The sequence below is a fragment of the Lolium rigidum genome, chromosome 5 (assembly GCF_022539505.1).
Source record: "Lolium rigidum isolate FL_2022 chromosome 5, APGP_CSIRO_Lrig_0.1, whole genome shotgun sequence".
Lineage (NCBI taxonomy): Eukaryota > Viridiplantae > Streptophyta > Magnoliopsida > Poales > Poaceae > Lolium > Lolium rigidum.
In genome coordinates this window covers 35,258,535-35,283,125 of record NC_061512.1, presented here as the reverse complement: position 1 = coordinate 35,283,125, position 24,591 = coordinate 35,258,535, and the positions used below count along the sequence as shown (strand labels likewise).

At 44.7% G+C, this 24,591-nt stretch overlaps 1 protein-coding gene across 1 annotated transcript; it reads right to left on the bottom strand.

The window, feature by feature from the left end:
* Positions 1 to 802: 802 nt before the first annotated feature.
* LOC124655841 (beta-1,2-xylosyltransferase XYXT1-like) lies at positions 803 to 5,607 on the bottom strand. Its single transcript, XM_047194676.1, has 5 exons — positions 5,125 to 5,607; positions 4,818 to 5,024; positions 4,651 to 4,716; positions 4,383 to 4,557; positions 803 to 2,047 (listed from the first exon to the last, which is right to left on the bottom strand). The coding sequence occupies exons 1-5, from the start codon at positions 5,267 to 5,269 to the stop codon at positions 829 to 831; spliced, it is 1,812 nt and encodes a 603-aa protein (XP_047050632.1). The 5' UTR covers positions 5,270 to 5,607; the 3' UTR covers positions 803 to 828.
* Between the last annotated feature and the right edge of the window lie 18,984 nt (positions 5,608 to 24,591).

Genomic DNA, 24,591 nt, shown 5'->3' with positions numbered 1-24,591 from the left:
GCTGATGAGTAGTGCTATATGGTGTGTGCATTTGCATCGCTGATCTTCAGCTTAATTTGGAGCTGCCCCAGCTGCCTGAGTCTGCTACTGCAGGAGGGTTTATGAGGGTGGTGGACTCCATGGGGTTAATTGTGCTAGCCTGGAGCTTGGAACCCTGTTGCAGGGACTGACGGGGTACACACCAATGACGTCCCTTGTTGCAGTTGGCAATCAATAATACTATCTAGGTTTCTCAGATTTGGTTTGAATGGACAATTTGAACTCACCATAATGCCCTGAATGGACAATTTTGTTTTCCTTCAAAAGGGAAAGGTCAGAACATCCCTGAGTTTGCATCAACGGATGCGCACAACCATAGTTTTATGAAAGAATATGCCAGGCATCAGGCAAAAACATCCACATTAAGAATCCGCATGAAGTTTTCATTATAATTTCATCACCCTTTTGTTCTTTCGAACATCCAAGGATACTCACAGCCAAATAGAATTTAACTGACGAAGATGCCCATGGGGAATAAATCATCAATATTTCAGGTGAAACATCCACATAAAGTTTCCTTCTGCAAGTCTGCAAGCAACTAAGTAAGGAAGAACAGTATAGTGTACAGACTTCAGTTGAGCACGACACGATGAAGTGGTAAAATAAATCTGAACTCAGCACTCCACATCGTGATTTCAAATCTTACACATCCAATCCTATACAACAGAGCTCCAGAACAACAATGATCACTATCTCCCAAAAAACAATTTAAGTGTAAAGTTATTTTTCTAGTAAAAACTGTAAAAATATCGTAGCTAACCAAAATCTAACCTCAAAAACCTCATACACCTACATGATGAAATCTATCGCCTTCAGCAAAATAGGCCCAAACCTGGTCATGTTGAGCACGATGTCCTGCTCGGACATGTAGACCTCCCCAACTTTCTCCAACCCACCACTGCTCCTAACAGCCTCAGGATCCTTGATCACGGTATGGTTCCACCCGTATTTCTCCAGCAGCGTGCTCTCCTCCGGGCTGATGCTGTACTTCACATGTCTTAGGCCCATGTCCCGTGCCGGCGCGCCATAGAACGCGTCGGCCATGAACTCGACTCCGTGTGGCACGACGTGCACAACCACACCCCCTGACCGCAGGAACACCATGTTCGTCAGGCCCGCACCGTGCGCGCCCATGATCGCGTCGCACGAGTCGACGAGCTGGGCAAACTCGTCGAGGCTGCTGGAGTCGGTCTTATTCTGGTCGACCATAACCACCTCAAAACCGAACCACTCCAGGCCTTGGATGATGTATGCTGCATTGACAAACCTCCGGGTTTTGCCCCGGTCAATGAGCATCACCCGGGGCTTCTTGTCAGGGTCGTCTCTGTCGGCCCTGTAGGGTATGCCCACTTCCGGTGCCGCCAAACCATAGGCTTGCCGGACAAACAGCCGGAAGTCCATCATCGTGTAGTTCTGCGGTGACCGGTTTGGATAGATGCCGAGGTCTCCGTGGCTCCTCAGACCAACGATGACATGCGGGTAGCACCTGACCTGGTTGTCGGAGTCAAAGTCGATGATGGCATGTCGTGTGAGGTTGCTCAGGATTGTCGAGTACTTCTTGGTGAACCAGGGCTGGTTATTGGTGATGAGGAACTGAACATCCCCGTCAAACTCGCGGGCGGTGAGGAACAGCGGAACAAGGACGTCACTGAAGTCGTGCCAGACATTTGCTGTGAGCCCACCAAGGGCAAATACAATGGCTGGCATGGCATGCTTGGAGGTGCATCTTGGCGCTGGTTGCGAGGTATTCAGAGATTTGACGGTCACCTTCTTTATCCAGGGAAGGTTCTTCCGGGACTGAGCTCGGATACTCCACTCTTCACCATCAGAAGTTTGTGTGTGCGGGACATACATGACAGTGGACGACTGACCAATGGTGCGAGCATCGCCGCACAGCTCACATATGTCGAAGCGCAGGTTGGAAAGGTCACAGACCGTCGTGCTGGATGGAGGTGTGCACTTGGTGTATGGTGCTGAACCTGTTTGGCAAAAAATAGGTAACCACCAACTTTGAAAGATCAGTATATGTCAGTATGAAATAATTCTATGAATACTAGTTCTGAATGATCACATTGTATGCCTGATGATCTTTTACAGCAAACATCAAAAATACATATGAACGATCACATCCATATGTACGTGTAACTTTTTTCAGAAATTTTTGAACTTCAAAAATACTATTTTCAAGCTTGTCACAAATTCAGCTTCCATGTAGCCCAGGCTTACTTTTGCACTTTCGGTGCAGCACCAAGTTACAATAAATTTTCTGTGGAAACCCTATTCAATTGTTTAAAAAAAAACTCACAAATATCTGGTATATCACAAATTTGTTCTATAAATATGTGAAATTTGAAGTTGAAACTCATAATTTTTTTCGGAGGTAAGAAATAAAAAGTTATGCATGAATATTGATGTTGTACTGTTTCTCACAGTTCATTGCTGATTTTGGTTTTAATACCTCCCAGATGATTTCTTAACTCAAATCTTTACACATTTGTAGAACATCAACTACTTTACGTACTGATTTTTTTTTCAAAATTTTCTTCACCAAAGAGCCAGAGAAAGCAATTTTTCGCGGATTGGATGGAATTGCCACATAAACATATAGCCATTTTTGGAAAGAAAAAAAGGTAATCACCGACTTTGAATGAGTACTCGTTTTGATGGTATGCACTCATTGAATAATTTAGTGGAGGTAGTTGGTAGTAATCGAAGATATTTAACAAGTGTTGTCACAAGATGTTTGCGCAAATAATAAATCATCAAAAGAGAACACCACATGATGCAGAAAGGGTATGCCTAGACTGAATAATCACACCACCATCATTATATTCCAATCTAAATTTATGCCTAAAAGTTTACACTATGATCATTGCATTCCTGATGATCTTTTACAGCATATTACATACAACGATCACATCCATATGTACATGTAATTTTTTTCCAGAATTTTACGGAACATAAAAAACATGTTGCCCAGGCTCACTTTCTATTTTTGGTGCAATGAAAACTCCGTGGAGACCATGTTCATATTTTCAAAATTTCTCAAAAATATGTGGTATCTGGTAATATTAGAAAGGTTCTATTATTATGAACATTTTGAAGTTCAAATTCATTATTCAGAAGGTAAGAACAAAAGTAATTATGCATGAATGTTGATGTTGTACTTTTGACACTATTTATTGCTGATTATTTTTTCATACCTCCCAACTGAATTTGTTTTGAACTCAAATTTTACAGATTTGTAGAACATTTACGTACTGTATTTTTGCAGAATTTTCAGATCCAGTGAAACATAGTTTTGCCCAAATAAAGCCACAGCAGGCGATTTTTCTAAGATTGGATAGTATTGCCGAATAAACATATCGTCTTTCTCTCCTGACACTAAATAACAAAACTTCTATCTTCTACAGGGGCACCATGTCTTCATGACTAAAACTATGATGTCCACTAAACCAGATAAATTTAATTGTGCGGTATACTTAATGAGATGGAAAGAAAACTTATTTTCACGGTCATGAGTCCAGAAAAGATTTCTATAAACGAGCAGCATACTGTTCTAAGTAAACATCGTAACATTTTGCGCAGTTCAGATTCTTCAGAATTGACAGGTTATGAGCAAAAATAATAATAATTCTATGTTTTTGCCAGTATAATTAGAGGTTTCTAGTGTTCCTTTCCTAAATTATTATCATTCTGCTGGCAAGCATTAAATTCTTGATGAGGTACAAAACTTAGTGTGGTCAATGTATTACGCCCTTATCCAGGCTTGCTTGACATTTTGAGAAAAATATCGGGCTTGCTCCATATGGTCACTAGCTGAATTACTGCCATCAGATAACAAGCTAACTGTCTAAGAAAGAATTTTATGTTAGTCTAGGAAAGTCATTGTACCACATTCAGACCCTACTAAATCTTAATTTCTAGACCTTCATATTATCAAGAATGATGAAACATTTATATGCTTAATTTCAATAGTGTTACCCTATCAATAGTGTTAATCTTAATTTCATATTATCTTAATTTCAATAGTGTTAATCTTAATTTCATATTATCAGAAAAGGAGAAAAAAAAGTTTTATGTTAATGACTTAGTGTGCAACACAAGTCATCCCAATGTGGACCAGTAGGATGATAAATTACCTGCTACCCTCTAGAAAGACAGTCTATAACAAATTAACATTTCCATGTGGTGCACCTAAAGAATATCATTCCCTATAGCTTTAGCCCACCACATGGATCAACTTTACATCTAAAGCATGTGACTCAGTGCTAGTTATAATTACTTCCTTAATCCACTGTGCACGAGAACTGGCGAAGTGGAACAGTAGATCTATGTTGTACTAGTTCCAGAACAGTATATTTGTAAGTATCTGCCGAACAGTGTATGTATCTACAAGCACTGACCCAATCACAAGCAAACAACTTTTCTGAGGATGTATCTCTGCATTACCTGCTTCTTTCAATATGCCCTCTTCATCTTCCTGAACTTGCGGGCCAGATTCCTTCCCCGAATACTCTGAAAGGGAAAAAAAAGATTAGCAGAAGAACTAACTTATAGACTAGCTGCTGATCAGTCAAATTACACCATGAAAAAACAACAATGCCGCACCGGTGGTGGTATCCTCTGGAGGCTGTTCCTGCTCTCTGATTGCCTCGTCCAGAGATTCGTCAGTCTCTGCATCTCCAAAACCGAACCAATCAAGTCCGGCGAAGTCAGTTTGGATTCCGAAACTTACGAGCGTCAGTAACTTAAGGAAAATTTCACATTTTGCTTACCAGCTTTTTGGTCACTCCCCTCCCCTTCTTGCCTTGACGAATCCGACGTTTCCAAGCCTGCATACCGGAAGCGGTCAGCAACCACAAGGACACGATGAACAAGACACAAGTAATCGAACAGAACTCTAAAAATCGTCTTGCCTTGATCTGCGGGAACTCTCCGGGGTATGCTGTCCTCCACATGTACCGGGGTGAATCGCGAGGAAGCTAAAAGAAAAGAAAATCTCCAGTGAGAACACACAGTACGAATGGCGAGAGAGGAAAGAAGAAGAAGTCCACGTTTGGAGTCGAGAGAATCTAGACTGACCGTCGGGGCCCTGCACGAACTGGCCGGTGAAGGCGACGAGGACGAGGACGGCCGCCACCAGGACGACGACGAAGGGCGCGCTGACCCTGCGGCGCCAGATGCCGCCCTGGCCCGCCTTGCTCCTGGCCGCCTTCGGGGACCCCATGGCTGCCCCGTATTGTTCTTTTTTCCTCTCTTGCTGGCCTTGCTGTGGCAGCCACTCTCGCTCGAGCTTGCCTACGCTGGTCCTCTTCTTGTACTGCTCGGTGTGGTGAGCTGCTCCATGAACAAGAGTGACCGGACGACACCGGGGAGCTCGCGCCTTCCTAGTGGATGCTTTGTAGGGGAGGGAATGGACTAATTGAGAGGCTTTGAATCGAAGGAAGGTCGAGTGATTAGGTGGATTGGATCATTACAACGGGGGAAAAGGGGATCTGGGTCTGAGGCGGCAAGAAGCCAAGAACTCAGCACAGCAGGGGTTGAGACTTGAGACTTGGGAGAGAAAGATATTACTGTACTAGTTCGTTGGGTTTTTCATTTATACTTCCACGGTGATGTGGCAGTTGTCCACATTTTATTCATTGATTGACTAAGCAAATACTAAAAGATTTGTATACTAATATAAAAGTTGAAATAGTCTCGGCACTGTGGATTGGATTATATTAGAATTATAGAAGAACTTTCGTTGGTCTTACATGTGTATGGATAAGTTTTTTTGTGCTTTGTTAATGTAAGATTACATCTTAAAAGAAGAAAGAGTTTGAAAAATTTGAATATATGCTTGCTTTTTTAGACCTTATTTTATATAGTAATCAAAGATAAATATTTATCATGTTCTGTTTGTTATATGAGTATACATGGTATTGATTGTAAAAAAAGATCCATGCCATTATGATAAAAACTCTTCCAAAGTTCGTTGCCTCTATATTTATCTTTTGCATTTCAATTTTTTTTCTAAAATTCGGAAACTATCGAAGACCAAGCCTTTGTAGGATGGATTAACTTTATAACATTCTTTTAAAGACAATATGCTAAATATTTCACACATCTACAGGAATATGTTACATTTCACAAGCTATTGATGCGTAAAATGTTCCAGCGTTTTTCTTTCTAACTCTTCACAAGTTTTTAAAAATTCACCAAAAAACATTGTATTTCTAAAAGTAATATATATACATAAAAAATATTATATTTGGATTTTTTTTTTTGCGGCAAGGAGGGTCCACTCCCGCATGGTGAAAGTGACGATAGTCAACCAACACCTATTAGCAATAAAATCCAGCCTTCTCAATACGCAAGAACTTGAAAACAATGAATGCATGGCCAAAGACAAGCCCCTTCGCAAGAGCATGCGCGTAAACCAATGTTTAATTGTTGAACTATCGGAAAAAAATATTGTGAGTAGAAACAATTGAAACAGAATAACTAAACCAAATTTACATTACATGGCTTGTTCAAAAAAAACTTAAATTAAATTGACAACCAACCTGAGGTTGGGTGGTTAGGAGGATGGTTGTATCCCCAGCCCACCAGAGTTCAAATCCCAGGTTTGACATCTGTGTGTCTCATAAAGGCGAAATATTCATTTAGTGGGAGGCGACGTCCCGTCAACAGCGAGGCGTATGTGGTGATTTCGTCAATTTCAAAATCCAATCCGCCGCCTCAGTCTTCCGGAGGTGCTCATAAGAGTAGGGTGTGCATGTGTGCATTCATAGGAGTGTGTGTATACGCGTGTACGTGAGCATCTGTGTTTGTGATGTCTTTCTCAAAAAAAAAAACTTAAATTACACTCATTCGTACAATTAGAAAAATATTAACTTAAATTACACTAGTTGGTACCTGTTTGCGAGTTTTGTCCTTCTCCTCCTTGCCTTGAATCTTCATGTATTCAGCCACATAGCACCGCTTTTGATGCGCAAGGGTAGCAGCTTCGAGTGTTTTATCGCTCTCTTTAAGCTTATTCCGGTTGCACCACTAGAGCCACGAAAGAGTCAAGACTTGCATTCTCGTTTTCACCGGCTTTTTCCAAACGATGTCCAAAGCGTGCAAAACTAAAGTCCGGCATGGCCAATTCTCTTCTCACATTCTCTAGACACAATCCTCGCGCTTCCTTTACATGTTCACGCTTGATAAATAGGTGTGCACCTTCTTTCACATCACCGTTACATAATAGACATTTGACACCGTCTATCTCTACACCGCGTCTCCACATATTTGACCATAAGGGCGAGAGAATTGTGGGCATGGGATCTTCCATAGGTGACGCCAACAATCAACTCCACCTCTGTTCAGATTACCTAGGTCTTGGAATGCAGTCAAAAAAATAGTAGAAGTGAAGCGTTGTACCAGCACAGGCAAGTTGGGCCGCACGGCCCGGATAGGGAAAATTTAGTTTGACCCAGGAACAGCCCAGTGGGCTAGTAGAGTGAGTAAGCCCAAAGTGAGTCAACCTGGCCAGGCGTTAATCCTACGGATTTCCTATACACCGACCAGGTCGGCGCGTACCGCGCGCCGCACACCCCTGCGCGCGGTACGGGCCGGCCCAGTTCGGGTGTTGGGCCAGTTGGCCTTTTTTTCTGAGTAATTTTTCTGTTCTGTTTTTTTTTTCATTTCTGTTTCTTTTTATTTCTGTTTCTTTTTCATTTCTATTTTTTCATTTCTGTTTCTTTTTTCGTTTTTAAGATTTAATTTTTTAAATTTACATATTTTTTTAAATGTAAAATGTTTTAACTAAAAAAATTTGAGAAAATTTCAAATTCGAAAATTGTTCAAGTACAAAATTGTTCAAATGCGAAAATTGTTCAAGTATAAAAATTGTTCAAATGCGAAAATTGTTCAAGTATAAAATTTGTTCAAATTCGGAAATTGTTCATATATAAAATATAATAAATTTTGAAAAATATTTTTTTCCAATTTAAAATTTGTTCCAATTTGAAAATAGTTCCAAACTAAAAAATGTTCAAATTTTGGAAATATTTAAATTTTTGAAAAAACTAAAATAATTTTAAAAAATCGGGTCTAAAAAGTATCAGCTTTTGAAAAACGTAAAAATAAAAATAAAACGTAAAAAGAAAAATAAAACAGAAAAAAAGCAAAAAAAGCAAAAACAAAAAAAGAGTGGGAATGTGTTGGGCCGGCCCAACAACCCGCCTGGGGTGTGCGGCGCCTGGTCCGCGCCGACCAGATCGGCGTACAGCACCCCCCTTAATCCTACCGTAGCGTACATGAGCCTGAAGAAGTTGACTCCTATTTGACGCCTATTGCCTCCATTAGCGAGCTAAAGCGCACCCTTTATAAGGGCAGATTATTTAAATGGGCAGGCCATATAGGCCATGTCATGCCGGTTTTGGGAACCTTTTGGATCCTTCCAGCCAGGATTTTTCCTGGTTTTACGGCTTTTGTTAAGGTTTTTTGTTTATTTTTCTTTTTCGTATTCTTCTCTTCTTCTAAATGCATGACCATTTCTCATGTAGTTAACACTTTCAAATTCATGTAATTTTTTTATCATGAACACTCTTCAAATTCACTCTGGGCGTTCGGGAAATCCCGAATTTTCGGGACGGGAAATTCGGGAAAAAAATAGTTCGGGTTCTGAAATATGACACCCGAAAAAGACTCATAATAATTGATTCCCGACTATTCGGGTACCCGGCAATTCGGGATCGGGATCGGGAAATCCTGAAATGCCCGAAATCATGCAGTAGTACCATCACTACATCTCAATTAACAATTTCACACAAACACACACAGTGAGCACAGAGAAGGAGATTCAACCAACAAACGGGCGAGGCACTGAGAAGCATCCGCCAGAAGTGCGTACAAGTACAACGCGCAAGGCAGTGAGAATCTCTCCATGGCTTCAATCTCAAGTCCAAGTACCAACGTGCAGTCTTGCACGTCCAAGGCAAGAGCAGAGCAGAGCGGGCAAGAAAGAATAGACGCGCCCAAGGTGCAGCTTGCCGGTCTCCGTGAGACCACGACGAGGCGAGGATGATCGAGGGCAGATGCACCCTGTCCAGCGCCGAGGACGACAAGGAGCCGTCGACGAGGATGCGGCGAGCGGACCTTAGTGGCGGCGGCGGCTCGCACGCCGAGGGACGACAAGGAGCCGTCGACGAGGATGCGGCGGCGGACCTCGGTGGCGAGCGCCGGTTGCGAACCGCCTGGCGTGGGGAGCTCGGGAGCTGGGAGGCTGCGGCGGCTGGGAGTGAATGGGGGTATCGGGGAGACGAGGATTGGGATCGTGGTAGTCTAGGGTTACTCCACATTGCTGGGTCGCTCCACTTGGGCTGGGCTCAGGGCGTGTGGCCTTTCTAAGTTCTAATTGCTGATGGGCTTTTCGGGATTTCGGGATATTCGGGTGTCATAGCTACAGGTCCGAAATTCCTGAAATAAATTCGGGAATTCGAAACACCTTCCCGAATAGGTTCTCGGGAATTTCGGGTTCGGGATATACGGGTTCGGGATCGGGAATTTCGGGTTCGGGATTCGGGATTCGGGTTTTATGCCCGGAGTGACTTCAAATCCATGAATATTTTTAGGACCATCTTTCTCAAATTTATGAATATTTCAAAATTCATGAGCATTTGAAACTTGTGAACTTTTGAAACTCGTGAACATTCTAAATTCGCGAACATTTTTGTACCGCAAACATTTTAAACTCGCGAACATTTTGGATTCTTGAACATTTTAGACTCGTGAATTTTTTTTGAAAGTCTCAAACATTTTAAACTCGTGAACTTTGCAGCTCGGGAACATAAACTCCCAAAGATTCTAAATTTGTGAAAATTTTGGACTAGCAAACAGTTGAAAGTCACGAAAATTATTGAAAATTATTTATTTGTGAGCATTTTGAACTTGCGAACGTTTGAAAGTCATGAACATTTTTAAACTCATGAACATTCTAAATTCAGTAACATTTTATTTTGCAAAATTTTAATCTAGCGAACATTTTGGATTCACGAAAATTTTGAACTTGCGAACATTTTGAACCTTGCAAATATTTTTATTTCGTGAAAATTTTAAACTGGCAAATTCACAAACATTTTCAACTCGTGAGCATTTGAACCTTGCAAACATTTTTATTTAGTAAAAAATTTAAAGTGGAAAATTCACGAACATTTTGAACTCGTGAAAATTTTGAAGTCGCCAACATTTTTGATTTGAAAACATTCTAAATCCGCGAACATTTTTATTTCACAAAATTGTTAAACTGGCGTCATTTTGGATTCACAAACGTTTTGAACTCTCGAAAATTTAAAAATCGTGATAATTCTAAATTTGTAAACATTTTTAAACCCGTGAACATTTTAAATTCTCGAGGATTTTAAACTCGCAAACATTCTACATTCATGAACATTTTGAAATCCCTGAGCATTTCAAACCTTTTAGCATTTGTTAAATTTATGGGCATTCTAAATTAGCGAACCAGTTATTAATCTCGAAACCTTTTTTATTTCACGAACAGAAAATCTGGACGTTCTTTTCGTGGGACTTGGATCACGAACAGCCGATCGGAAAACAAAAACAAACGAACCACAGCGAGAGCAAGAGTGTTACCTTTGCCGGCGACAGGCGACAGCAGCGCTGGTCGGAGTCGACAGAGATGACCGGCAACGGGGCCCGGAGGGGCGCGGCGGTGCATGGCGGAAACGACGGCCGCGGTCGTGATCAATCACGTCCGGATCCGGTCCGAGGCCGACCTCGTCTCTCTCGACTCTCCTCGTCTCTCTCGACTCTCGCCATGCATCGCCCACACGTGTTGTGCAGAAACGAACACAGCGTGGTCAGGGCATCTCCAACCGGGCGACCCAAACGGACAGTGTATTTTATCCGTTTGGGTCGTCCTGCGGACACGCGGATATCGCGCGGACGCGCCCAGACGTCCGTTCCTATTTTTATTTCCCAACCGCACGCATGACCCAAACCGGACACCATCCTTCTGAGCAACTGTGTGGCGAGGCGCGGCGCGAGCCCCTGCTCCACGAGCGAGAGCAGCAGCGCCGCCAGGACGGCGTCGCGTGTGAGGCTGGCGGCACGGGGCGGCGTCCGTCGAGGTGCGGCCAGCGAGGCGCGGCACGGGGCAGCTTCTGGCTGTCCATGCTCGCGGCCGGCGTCGGGGCGCCCGTCGTGGCGAGGCAGCGGCGGCCGAGCGCGCGGGCGGGGCACGGCGCGGAGCTCCGCCATGGCGCGGGGCGGGGCATGGCACAGGCGGCGCGGAGCTCGACCATGGCGCGGGCGGCGCGGAGCTCCCGCCATAGCGCGCGCGCGGAGCGAGGGCTCGGCACGGGCGGTGAGCGCCGCTCGCGTCTCGCCGAGGCGCGGCCATGGCGGCCCCGGGGTGCTGCACCAAGCTACGGCGCGCCCTGCGAGGCTCGGCCATGGCGCGGGCGGGCCTCGGCTCGGGCGGCGCGGCCCGGCGCGGAGCTCGGCGTGGCGGGTGAGGGCGGGGCGGGCGAGGCGCGGCCGGCCCCGTGCCCGCGGCGGCGTGGCGAGGAGAGGCCGGCCCGTGCCGCGCGGCCGGCGCCCGCGGCGGCGTGGCATGGCGCGGCCGGCCACGGCCGTGCGGCGTTGGCGAGGGCGGCCATGGCGCGGGCGGTGCGGGGCTCGGCCCGCGCGGGCGGCCATGGCGCGGCGTGGGGCGGGTGAGGGCGGCGCGGGGCGGCCATGGCGCGCGCGGAGCTCGGCCATGGCGGGTCGGCTCTGCGCGGCGCGGGGCGGGGCTCGGCCCGGGCGGCGAGGCGCCCGCTCGCGTCGTGGCGAGCGCGGCCAGCGGCGGCCCGAGGAGCTGCGGCTAGCCACGGCGAGCTCCACCCCGTCGCGCCCCTGCGAAGCACGCATGGCGAGCTCCGTCCCCGTCCCCGTCCCGGCCCGGCGAGCTCCGCCCCGACTTCGTCTTGCTCGGCGGCGTCGAGGCCGGCGGCGCCCGTTTTGCTCCGGCGACTTCCGGCGGGGCTGGAAAAAAGGAGGAGGCGGCGGCGGCGGCCTCCGAGCGAGGGTGGCGGCGGAGCTTGGCTAGTCGACATCGATTCCGGCGTGGAGCGATGGTCTTTTCCATGGAAAAAAGCAACCAGAGGAGAGAGAAGGGTGGGGGCGCATGTGGTTGTATTTTGTGTCACTGTCAGATGGGCCAGGACGCGGACACAGGCGGATACAATGGACGCCCGCGTGCGTCCGGCTCGCCCCAAAAGTCTCCAAAATTTGCGTCAGTTTTGGGTCAGACCGGACGCTGCACCTGTCCGTTTTTAAGATGGGTTGCCCGTTGGGAGCAGGTTTTGTACGGGAAAACCCAAACGGACGGTCTTTTGCATTTAGGTCGTTGGAGATGCCCTCAGTGGATCTCTTCTTTTCTCTCTGGCAATGGCGATCCCCTCTACACTGCAGCACCATGCATAGCATAGACGCGCCGATCGGCCGATGACCAGCAGGTAGAGGACAGCGCAGAGAGCCAAATGCCAGAGAGATGCGAAGCAGCTTCCTCGAGCGTCGGGCCGTCGACGCGATGGCGGGCCGTCCGAACTGGCCACGGCCACTGAGCGAACTGCATGGAGGCCAGCACGTGGCCCATGCCCGGGCCCCTTCATCGTTTTCTTCGCTCACTTCCAATTTTTCACTAAAATTCAATTTATTTTCATTAATTGAGATGGATGGTAATGAATTATACCACTTTTTAAAAAAAAATTATGGTGTAGGATTGCCCTATACGATTTCAACTGGATGAGTAGCGGATGGATAGGATTTTTTTTAAGGGCATCTCCAGCGGCGCGACACATTTTAGCGTCCGCGCGCGTCCGTTTGCGTCGGCGCATTTGGTCGAAAACGACCGCGCGTCCGTTTGCGTCGGGGGTGGCTCCAGCGGCACGACGCATTTTTTAGGACGAATCATTTTTTTAAGCATGAAACATAATTTACATACTTAAAACATAAAAAAAACTAAACGCCTACTGCTGCTCCTCGTCGCTGTCGAGCACGATGAGCTCCGGTATGACCCACGGCCAGTAACCATCCGGGGGAGCGATGGCCAAGGAAGCGATGCCCTCCATGCAGGCTCGCTGCCAGGCGGGCTCGGTGTAGACCGCAGCGGACACTTTGCGCGTCCGCGCAGCGTCCGCCGAGACGCAAACCTGCCGCATATTTGGGCCAGGTTTGCGTCTCCGCGGACGGCCCGGTCACTTTGCGTCGTGCCGCTGGAGAGGGTGCCAGACGCATTTACGACCAAAGCGGACGCAAACACTGATTGACCGTTTGCATCGCGCCGCTGGAGATGCCCTAACAAGTGGTGAAGTGGATATGATCTCAATGTGGCGCTGTCCAGCTTGCTGCGGATGCACGAGGGCGTGCACGTGAAGGGAGCAAGAACGCACAGCTATTGCTTGCCCTGCATTTCTGCAAGCATTGTACACCGACTGCGATGCAAAGAACGATCCATCGGATCATTAGCGTACAAATATTGGCAATTAATCAAGCGGGTGCGGGGCGTTCAAATGCTGGTCCTGAACATGCTATCAAACCATCAATCATGCGAACCGATGTAGTCATGAAGACAAGACCAGCTTGCAGATACTAGTAGTTTGGCTGTTTGGGAGGTCCTACCCGTGGCTATCCCTTCCACAGTGGCGAGGAAGCTCACTACGAAAGAGTCCATACCATCTGTGTTGGACAATTTTGACAAATCTGTTTTTTTTTCTATTTTTCAAACTAAATCACAAAACCACGTTTATGTATATATAAAAAAGCCACGTCTAGATCTTAGTCTTAGATTTAACTAAATCTTAGCCATCCAAGTATCAGTTACAACCTAGTAGTAACTCATGTGTAACTCATATCGATCAACTAAAAAAGTTTTTGTCCAAGACCTACACGCCGCCTCTAAAAAACCAATCTCCCCTCCACCTTCGCCTCCAACATATATCGGTTCCTCCTCCTCCAGCCGGCCTCAACTGCATCAGCAAAGGTACGGAACTCTATTTATGAGTGGAGTTTTTTTTTAATAAAATCAGAGTTATTCATAGATTAGTTTAAGGATTTGGGAGTCATCTTCTTTTTGGCCTTCACATTGATGGAGACGGCATCGTCTACAATAAATAACCTTCGACCTTTCGTTTGATGACGAGTTCTTATTCTCAACATGAATGGCGATGTTGGAAGGTTAAATTTCTCTAGATATGGTCATTCAGATCTTGCTTCGTCGGAGCTGTTAATATTTTCCCCGATTATTATATTCTCGATAATGGTGATTCGTATTCTCGGTCAGCAGTAACGTCCACCATGCTCTTCGGTTTTTTTTCCTGAAATACTGGTGTTGTTGCAATGTATTTTTGACAATGATATATCGTATAAACATGCAAATTCGCGATGTGATTTTTTTATTATTACGGGCTACGCTGAAAGCCATACATTATCTTCAGTTGATAGTTTAAACGTTTGTGGATACATCAGTGGCTACGTCTTGATTTGTTTTCAGAATTGTTTGAAACTCACAATCATGATTTTTCGAATTTTTATTTAATAGAGAAACGGGATCACTAGTGGGCTATGTGCACCAATCCTCCAGTCGACTCCTCGCCATCACAGAAGACATGTTTACAAGTACTTGGCTGCCAATTTGGTTATACCGTGGTTCTGAAAATGTTTAATATGTGATTGAAATGTTGCCCTACAGATTAAAGATACTATGTTTTTTTCGCTTAAGATAAGTTGCAGCAAGTTCATTCATACTTGAAGCTGGATTCAGCCATCCAACTTTCCACCCTCGTGTCACGCATCAAAAGACGTACTCGTCATCGAATATTCGCTCTGAATCATGTCAAGCTTTTCTTTGTTTACGCGGATCCAAACGTTTGATGCATGCGTGCACCAATCGGGGGCGTGCAAATATGCAATGCAGGGATGTTGTGGTCTAGACAAGATGCAGGTCGAACACTGATGAGAAAAAAGATGCAGCTCGAATAGAACGGCCGATGATTGCAGCTGGAGAGCACGCGCGCGCGCCTGATCAAGGAATAATATCGCACGGTTCGCTACATTCCCGGCAAATTACTGGCTACACACGTGCCAAATAAAACAAGTTTTGTCCCTTCTCCTGCCCCATCACTAAACTAAACCGTCATCACTTGGGTTACATGTACGAGTAGCTAATTAAAATCGCCATTCTCCAGGGCCTGACTGAATAGGAACGCACATGCGTTGTTTCCTCTGCAGCGATATGATCATGTCTCCCTCTGCACCTAGCTAGCTTGCAGTTGCAGGCATGCCTGCCGCCGCTGATGGAAGATGCCGTTTGTAACTAATCGAGCTGATTTATTTAGTTTGATCGTGTGTGTTGTTTAGTAAAGGCCGATTTCTTTCAGCCGGGATGCATGATTAGGATGGCATGGCCGATGGGCGTGATTGGCAGTTCGACAGAAAGGGGATCAATGTGAGATGTGGGCTGAGAGGTTAATGATGGATGTATGGATGGATGGATGGAGTTGATGCCGTAGGGAATTTCGTGGTGGGATTAATGATGATGGTTGTCGTACAAGCTTTGGACGTAGATGGCGCGCGGGAGCAGCTTGTACGTACGTCCTGCTCCTCCTCGGTGTAACGACACATTGTGTCTTTTTTTTTTTTTTTTTTAGAACACAGTACAACGCGTGACGCTTCACTGAACACGCTGCGAACAAGCACCCCTATGAACGCGCGCACGCACACCCTACCCCTATGAGCACCTCCGAGGGACTGAGCCGGCATATGTTGAGGTTGACGAAGTCACCAGCGGCGCCCATTGTTGACGGACACGTCACCTACCATCGAAAGCACAGCGCCGGTTAAATCCTGGAATAAATCCAGGTAAATGCAAACACCCATGTCAAGTCTAGGACTTGAACCTGGGTGGGCTAGTTCCACCACAAGGGACCTAACCACCAGAGCCAAGCTCTGTTTGCACATTGTGTCTTTTCTGTCACGGTTGAAACTAACTAAGGTTGAAAATAGGATGTTAAAATTAATAGCGGCGGCATCATCTAAATGCTATGCACACTACATCGTGCTACTAGTATCTGCTATATTTCGAATAGCACTTAAAAAAAAGTACTGCGTATAGCCTATATATAGAAGATTTCAGAAAATATAAAGGATATAGTCCAGAAGTAACATAACCATACATATATAACCACATACAAAATAGTCTTTTCAATTTTTAGAAGCCTAACATCAATATTTCACGATACAGTAACATAGTATAAATTATTTATTCAGAACCATCAGCATTATCAATATTATCTTCTTCTTCAAAAGAGTACTTACAGATTATAGTTCATGGCCATGACAAATAGAAAGCAACTTCTTTTTTCTTAAGCTGGAAAACTCGGGCAATTGGACCAATAGGGTGGGAAAAAATAGCGCTTTGATGCTATGGCATTTTAGCGTGACATTTTTTTCGATAAAGGGCGCTTTCATTACTTTAGAAAAAGTATTACACCCGGCCTCTGCATAACATGATGCACACAGCCGCACTCACACATAGTATCAGACCATTACATAAAAAACTGAAAACAGCGAAAACAAAGAGAGCGTCTATAGCGCAGAAGGCTCTATCCGTAGATTACGCCGCCATCCATGTTGGGAAAAAATATCCTTCGCCACATCCTCCAATCGTGTAGATACCTCCATAAAGAGGTCGCGGTTCTCTATACGTTGAAGCAAAGACCACGAACGGAGCAAGGCGGTGGACCGGTAGATAACCTGCAAACATGAAGAGTTAATATCAAGGAAAATCTTGTCATTTCTACATAGCCATAGCGACCAAATAATGGCGATCGCCCCCACCCGAATAAAAGTTTTGAACCTACGCTCCACCCCATTGAGCCAGCTACCAAAAAGATGTGCCACGCTCCGAGGTGGGTATAAGGTAGAACCTATTTGGGTTATTGACCATATAGATCTCGCAAATTGGCACTCGAAGAAAAGGTGGTTGATAGTCTCATCATGAAGACAAAAAACACACTTTTTACTACCTTGCCAATTACGCTTAACAAGATTGTCCTTAGTAAGAATTACCCCCCTACGAAGATACCAAGCAAAGACCTTCGTCTTCAATGGAATCTTCATAGACCAGATTTTTCTATTCTTAAAAACTGGCGTATTGGATTGGATCAACGCATTATACATAGAATCAATAGAGAATTTACCGCTCTCATTTAGATTCCATCGAACCACATCAGACCCGTACGACAACTGGACCCTCTCGAGTCGTTGAAGCAAGGTATTTGATACGTCCAATTTGCATCACTATTTTGTATCATAATTTGCTGTTATTCATTGATATATTTCATATTGGGACACAATACTTATGTTATTTCATCTATTTTGCATGTTTCATCATTATTGGAGGATCAAGCACCGGAGCCAGGATTCTGCTGGAAAAAGCGCCGTCAGAACGCAATATTTCGGAAGATCAACTGTGGAAGGGAATTTCACGAAAATTCCTATTTTTCCGGATGACGGAGGGAGCCGGAAGGGGAAGAAGAGAGGGGCCACGCGGGCCCGGACCATAGGGCGGCGCGGCCCAAGGCCCGGCCGCGCCACCCTATGCTGCGGGGGCCCACGACCCTTTTCGCCTCCTTTTCTTCGCGTACTCCTTCGTCCCGAAAACCTAAGCCACGGGGGATCCTCACGAAGGGTTACGGCCGCCTCGCGGGGCGGAGAACACCGAGAGAGAAAAGAGCTCTCCGGCGGGCGAGGAATCCGCCGGGGAAATTCCCTCCCGGAGGGGAAATCGACGCCATCGCCATCGTCATCGAGCGGGACATCATCTCCATCATCATCATCATCATCTCCACCATCTACACCGCCATCACCACCGCTGCACCTCGTCATCGCTGTAGCAATTCGGGTTAAATCTTGATTGTTTGATAGGGGAAACTCTCCCGGTGTTATTCTATACTTGTTGTAGATGCTACTGAGTGAAACCATTGAACCAAGGTTCATGTTCAGATTGTTATTCATCATCATATCACCTCTGATTGTATTCCATATGATGTCTCGTGAGTAGTTCGTTTAGTTCTTGAGGACATGGGTGAAGTCTAAATGCTAGTAGTGAATTATGGTTGAGTAATATTCAATGTTATGATATTTAAGTTGTGGTGTCATTCTTCTAGTGGTGTCGTGTGAACGTCGACTACACGACACTTCACCATTTATGGGCCTAGGGGAGTGCATCTTGTATTCGGTTGCTAATTGCGGGGTTGCCGGAGTGACAGAAACCTAAGCCCCCGTTAGTATATCGATGCAGGAGGGATCGCAGGATCTCAGAGTTATTTGATACGTCCAATTTGCATCACTATTTTCTCACTATCTCCTTGCCAAAAGAATCTAGATCAGAAATAATCCAACCGTCGCAATACTCCTTTAGGCAACTGGAAGAAGGAAATCATATACAGTACCATATTACTTAGTACTGAGTTAATGAGAACCAACCGCCCACCTAGAGATAGTAACTTTCCTTTCCAACTTGATAAACGCTTCTGAAGTATTTCCTCGACATGTTTCCATTCAGCTAAAGTGAGCCGCCGATAATGAATCGGAATGCCCAAGTAGCTGATAGGAAACTGACCAATCTCGCAGCCAAAAAGTTCAGCATACAAAGAGGCCTCATCGTGGGCTTCGCCGAAACAAAACAATTCACTTTTATGGAAGTTTATTTTTAGACCTGATAGCTTCTCAAAAGCTGATAGGATCAACTTAAGATTCTTTGCCTTTTCAAGGTCATGTTCCATAAATAGAATTGTGTCATCGGCGTATTGAAGGATCGAAAGACCACCATCAATAAGATGTGGTACTACCCCTTCAATATGACCATCCGCTTTTGCACGCTCAATAATAATAGCAAGCATATCTGCCACAATGTTAAACAACATGGGCGATAATGGATCACCTTGACGTAATCCCTTTTTCGTCTGAAAGTATTTGCCCACATCATTATTAACTTTGATGGCAACACTTCCTCCGAAAATGAAACTATGAATTAAAGCGCGCCACTCATCAGAAAAACCTTTCATCCTGAGTGTCTGTTGCAGGAAAGACCATTTGACTTTATCATAAGCCTTTTCAAAGTCAATCTTTAAAATAACACCATTTAACTTTTTTCTATGAAGCTCATGCACTGTTTCGTGCAAGGTTACTACCCCGTCTAGGATATTCCTTCCTTGCATAAAAGCCGTCTGAGATGGTCGCACAACATGATCAGCAACTGAGTTAAGTCTTAAGGTTGCGGTTTTTGTGAATATCTTGAAGCTCACATTAAGGAGGCAGATAGGTCGGTATTGTTGAATCCGTTCTGCTTCCATAACTTTTGGCAATAAGATTATCTCACCGAAATTAAGACGAAACAGCTCTAATTGATCATCGTGCAATGCAGAGAACAAAGTTAACAAGTCTGCCTTGATAATGTCCCAGAAGTTTTGATAAAACTCTGCTGGGAAACCATCCGGTCCTGGTACTTTATTATGTTCCATTTGGAAAACCGCCTTCTTCACCTCCTCCTCGGAATAAGGGGCAGTAAGAAAGGCATTTTCTTCCGCGGATACTTGGGGAATATCCTGGATTCTGGATTCTTCCATAGTGAAAGTTCCTTCTTCCGGTTCCCCAAATAGATCCTTATAATAATTAGTAATGTAAGATTTGAGATGTTCTTGTCCAACAATCGTACCCTCATCCTGAATCAGAGAATGAATAAGTTTCTTCCTATGTCTGCCGTTAGCGACAGAATGGAAGTATCTTGTGTTCGAATCTCCTTCAAGAATAAATTGTACTTTTGATCGTTGATACCATTTCAGCTCCTCCTCTCTTAACATGGAAGCTATCTGCGCATTATATTGACTCTTAAGTTCAACTTCTTGCGCTGATAGCAACCGTGTCTCGGCAAGAGCTTCCAAGTCATCAATCAATGTAGACAAGAGAAGCTTCTCAGATTTTAAAATCCCAGCTACATGCCTTGCCCAACCACCAATGTGTTTTCGCAAAGCGCAAATTTTATTATTCCACCTTTGTATGGGACTAGAGCCCGCAACAGGTCTCTCCCATACACGCTTAACCATATCCGCAAAGCCATCACGGTGTAACCAGCCCAGTTCAAACTTGAATTGGCGTTTACTTTGTGATCCAGGCTTTCCGGCTGTTAATAGTATGGGAGCATGATCCGACAAACCTACAATACGAGGAAGAGCACGCACGCTGACCATAGGGTATTTTAATTCCCACTCATGATCCATGAGTACGCGGTCGAGTTTCTCATATGTAGGCTCCGGAAGATAATTGGCCCAAGTGAACTGTCTCCCAACCATTTCAACCTCTCTCAAATCCAAACTGTCAATAACAGCATTGAATAAGAAAGGCCAATGGTTGTCGAAACGGCCCCTACTTTTCTCATGGGAAAACCTTAGCAAATTAAAATCACCCCCTATGATAATAGGATAAGGGTTATCTTTCGCTAGGTTGACCAGTTCACGAAGAAAGGCAGACTTGAACTCCTCCTGGGCGGCACCATACACAGCGACAAGACTCCATGTGAAGTTGTCGACTTTGTTTCGGATGTGTAATTTAATATGAAACTCATCTTCCGAACAAGCCAACACTTCCATAGTTGCAGTCCTGACACCAAGTAAAATGCCCCCCGAGCGACCACGAGGAGGGCGAGAGAACCATGAGAAGTCAACCCCACCAGAGATGCGGTTTAAAAGACTCCTGGAGTAATCTCGCTTCCCGGTCTCGGAAATACCCACAAAATCCAGACAATGTTCTGTTATACAATCAGCGATATGTAAATGTTTAGCCAAGTCTTTAAGACCTCTGCTATTCGAGAACATACCATTCATTGTGTAACCATTGTAGATTTTGTGGACCTAACCGTAGGAGAAAATTTAGATTTTTTGCAAGCAGAATTAGCTTTGGATTTCCGAGTAGATGCTTTCAGATCATAAACAGAACTTAGCATCATCTCATCTAAATCTACCTCTGCCACCTCACCAACTAGATGAGCAAGAAGCTGACCATCTAATGTGGCACTCAGCTCTTCCTCGTCTAGTATAGAGGAGTCCGACTTAGCTGAAACTTTTGGATTGACTTTTAAACGGTCAAATTCCATATGTCTCAAAGCTTTCGCCGAAACGGATATATCAAATTTATTGGAACCCAAACTAACCCCTACACTAGCAAGCTTAGATGATATAACATTATCTGATAAAGGTAAAAAAGATTTAGAACTTGTAATCGTACCAGCAGGGTCCAGATTTAGCGCCGCCTTACGACGCATAGCCTTCGTCATAGTGTCTTCATCCGTCGCCTTCGCCCCATCAGCCTCCATAGCGTGGCGTGAGCTACGCCTATGTTGAGCCGGTAGCTGGTGTCGCGGAGGAGCCACCGGCGCAGGCGATGTAGGCGACGAGGACGGAGCTGAAGACGCCCTTGAAGATGACACCCCGGATGCCACCGGCAAGCATGACGACATGCCAGCAGGAGTCGTCGTGGGCGTCGCAGCGTGCGTCGCGGACGACGTGACGTCACCAGCGGCCTGCAGCTCTGGAACGAGGGAGGGTAGTGTTGTAGCCGGACCCTCCCGCGCGTCCATCCGCTGCACAGGCGCCGATTGAAGGCCGCCACCCTGGGGAGATCGTGTCGGAGAAGCATCCCCAGCGGCAGCAGCTGGAAGGTCCGCCGGTATGATTAGCGTGACATGGCATGATGTCTCTTAAATAGTGCCCTAGCGAGTAAAATTAGCTGTGGACTGTCCAGATTTTTTTTTTTTGAAACGGAGGCAAAAGTTTTGCCTCATTTATTAATTAACAAGAATGTGTTTAGTTTTTAGGAGAAAACCGAGAGTTTTTAGGACTCTCCAGATATGATATAGTGCGCTATTAGCATACTGAAACTCGTGGGATTATAGAAGAGAATAATATAAATAAACTAGAGAAATATCCTAGCAGTGCAAGTGTTAAGAAAAGCACTACAATTTACCGGATAAACTTAGCCTCCATCTTTGCATGGCATGAATAGAAAATAAGAGTCGCACAAGGCGCATATGCTTCTTGTTTTGGAAATGAGTTTTAAATATATTTTAAATTGTCAAAAGAAGTTGATAAAAATATGTTGCGCGTACATCTCATTGTTCTATGTGATAGCAACGCAGTTTGATGAAAAACCAATGGTATTTGTGTCGTGTGTAAAAACCAAAAATCAGTACTAAAAATGTCGATTTTCCATAAAACTTAGCGTACACAATAAAGTATCGAGATTGACGCATGAAATTTTGTTTGAATGTTTATATTTCAAAATATTTTCTCGATGGCAGGACCATGTACACCCAGGATCAAACATGAATTTCCGCTAAGAGTCTATTTGATCCGCTGGACTCTAAAACGCAAGAATAGAAGCAAATAGTATGATACGTGTAGCATGAGTTGTTTGGGTGCACCACGGAATAAATGCTAAAATTTTATTGAAGGACTAGACGTATAGCATAGTTGTCAAAAAAACAAGAGATGGCATGCTTTGTCGCGCTAAATAACGCACTATTCAATTGTTGATTTTCTATCTTATGGAATTTGTTTGGTATTGAGAATTAAAAACGATATGATTCTTCCCTCTGTTCCAATATGCACGTGGTCACAAAGAAAAAATAATTCTATTAACTTCAACTTCATGAAAGCTTTCTTTGTTTTAATGGCAGCTATGGTATAGGCCTAATCCTTCACACAACAGACATCTAATATCTTCTTTTTCTATGATTAGGAGTTAGGAGTAAGCTATATGGGGTCATAGTGTCTTTTTGTCTTAAAGAAATGTCATACCAATTTTAGAGAATTCAGTTCATCATTTTCCGAGCTAGTTTGGTTTGATGGGTTAATTAGGGCCATACGATGCTTTCCTATATTGTAAAGTGCACACAGATTCAAAGTTGAAATTTCCATCAAGTCCAGCGCTTCATAGAAAAAACCCTTGTTTCAGTGAGAGTTATCTCATACACCTAGCCTAGCCTTGGCACAAATATCGGCGTTGGACATCGATCTATTGCGGATCCACGTGTTTTCAAATTCTTTTAGCATTAAATATCTATCAGAAATAATATCTACATTTTTTCTACTATCCATATTTAAAAAAATTTGGGATAACTAATTTGGGACGGAGGGTATTTTACGCCTGTTGAAAATCATCGAAAACAGAGAGATCGTAGCAGATGTTAAATGCCATACGTTTTCCCTTTTGACATTTCATCCGAATGATATGATATTTTCCTACAATTCCTCTTTGCATTATTCCTACGGATCAAATGATGCTACGCACAATGGCTGAATGCATAGAAGCTCAATATATAATCCTTTGAACGGGGATCAAAGAAGCGAGCTGACGCCGGAGACAAAATTAAAGTAATACGCAATGTAGCTTGTCACACCGGTGCAGTGCCACGGTGGAGATAGTTGAGATTAGGTTAGGCGGCACTGCGGCAGGTCAGCCATAGGAAGCTGTGTGTTAACTAACTGGAGATACCAAATTTTCGAGGAAATAGCACTTCACATCACATATTGGGACTAAAGTTGCACAAAACCGCAACTTCCATTTTATTTTGCATAGAACACCATTTTTTCATGCAATTGTTGGCAGAGAACACAATAGTACAAATTAGAGAGGCCAATATGCCATTAACCAATTGGGGCCACCTTCAAGATCCCAAGCCAAGCATTATGTGACTGAACTGGTCTGCTGGAATTTATCAAAGAGTTAACCACACATATGTAGCACAACAGTTTGTAGAAATCTAGAAAAGAGTTTCATATTGTCCATCATCTCCCTTCCATTGAACGAAACATTGGCATGATCCTCCAGCCTAAACAAAGATAAAAACTGGTTATTGTTGTGCCTAGTTAAACTTTGGTTCAACCAAAATTCAACTAAAATTGAGGTCAATTCAACTCGCTGTGTCGCCGGAGGCCTGGTGTGGGGTGGCCACCCATGTCGAGGGTTTCGTATTGAGTGAAATGGGTGGGAGCGCAAACAAGTCGGTTGCATTGAGTAGAGGCTGAGAGTGACTTGGGCTTCTAGAGATGGGCCCCAATTTATTTATGGCCTTTTAGGCATCCTAATTAGTACTATTGTGTTATCTGCAAAGAATTGCATGAAAAAATGATGTTTTGTGCAAAAGAAAACTGAAGTTGTGGTTTTGTGCAATTTTAGCCCGAACATGTGGCGTAAAGTGTTATTCCCTCCAAATTTTCACACGATGAAGTGCAGATACTCCTACTTTGTGTAGCTTGGAGCGAAGGTATCTGCATCAGATGCACGCACACAAGCCGCAGCAAAGCAGGAGCTAGGTGTGGCCTGCGTCTCTGAGCTCTGAGCTCTGATGCTCCGGGCCTATAGCTACGCACGCATCCAGCTTTACTCTGAAGAATTGAATGCGACTGGCCGATGGATCGATCACTCTGAATTCTGAACTATGAAGCCGGATCGCTTGTT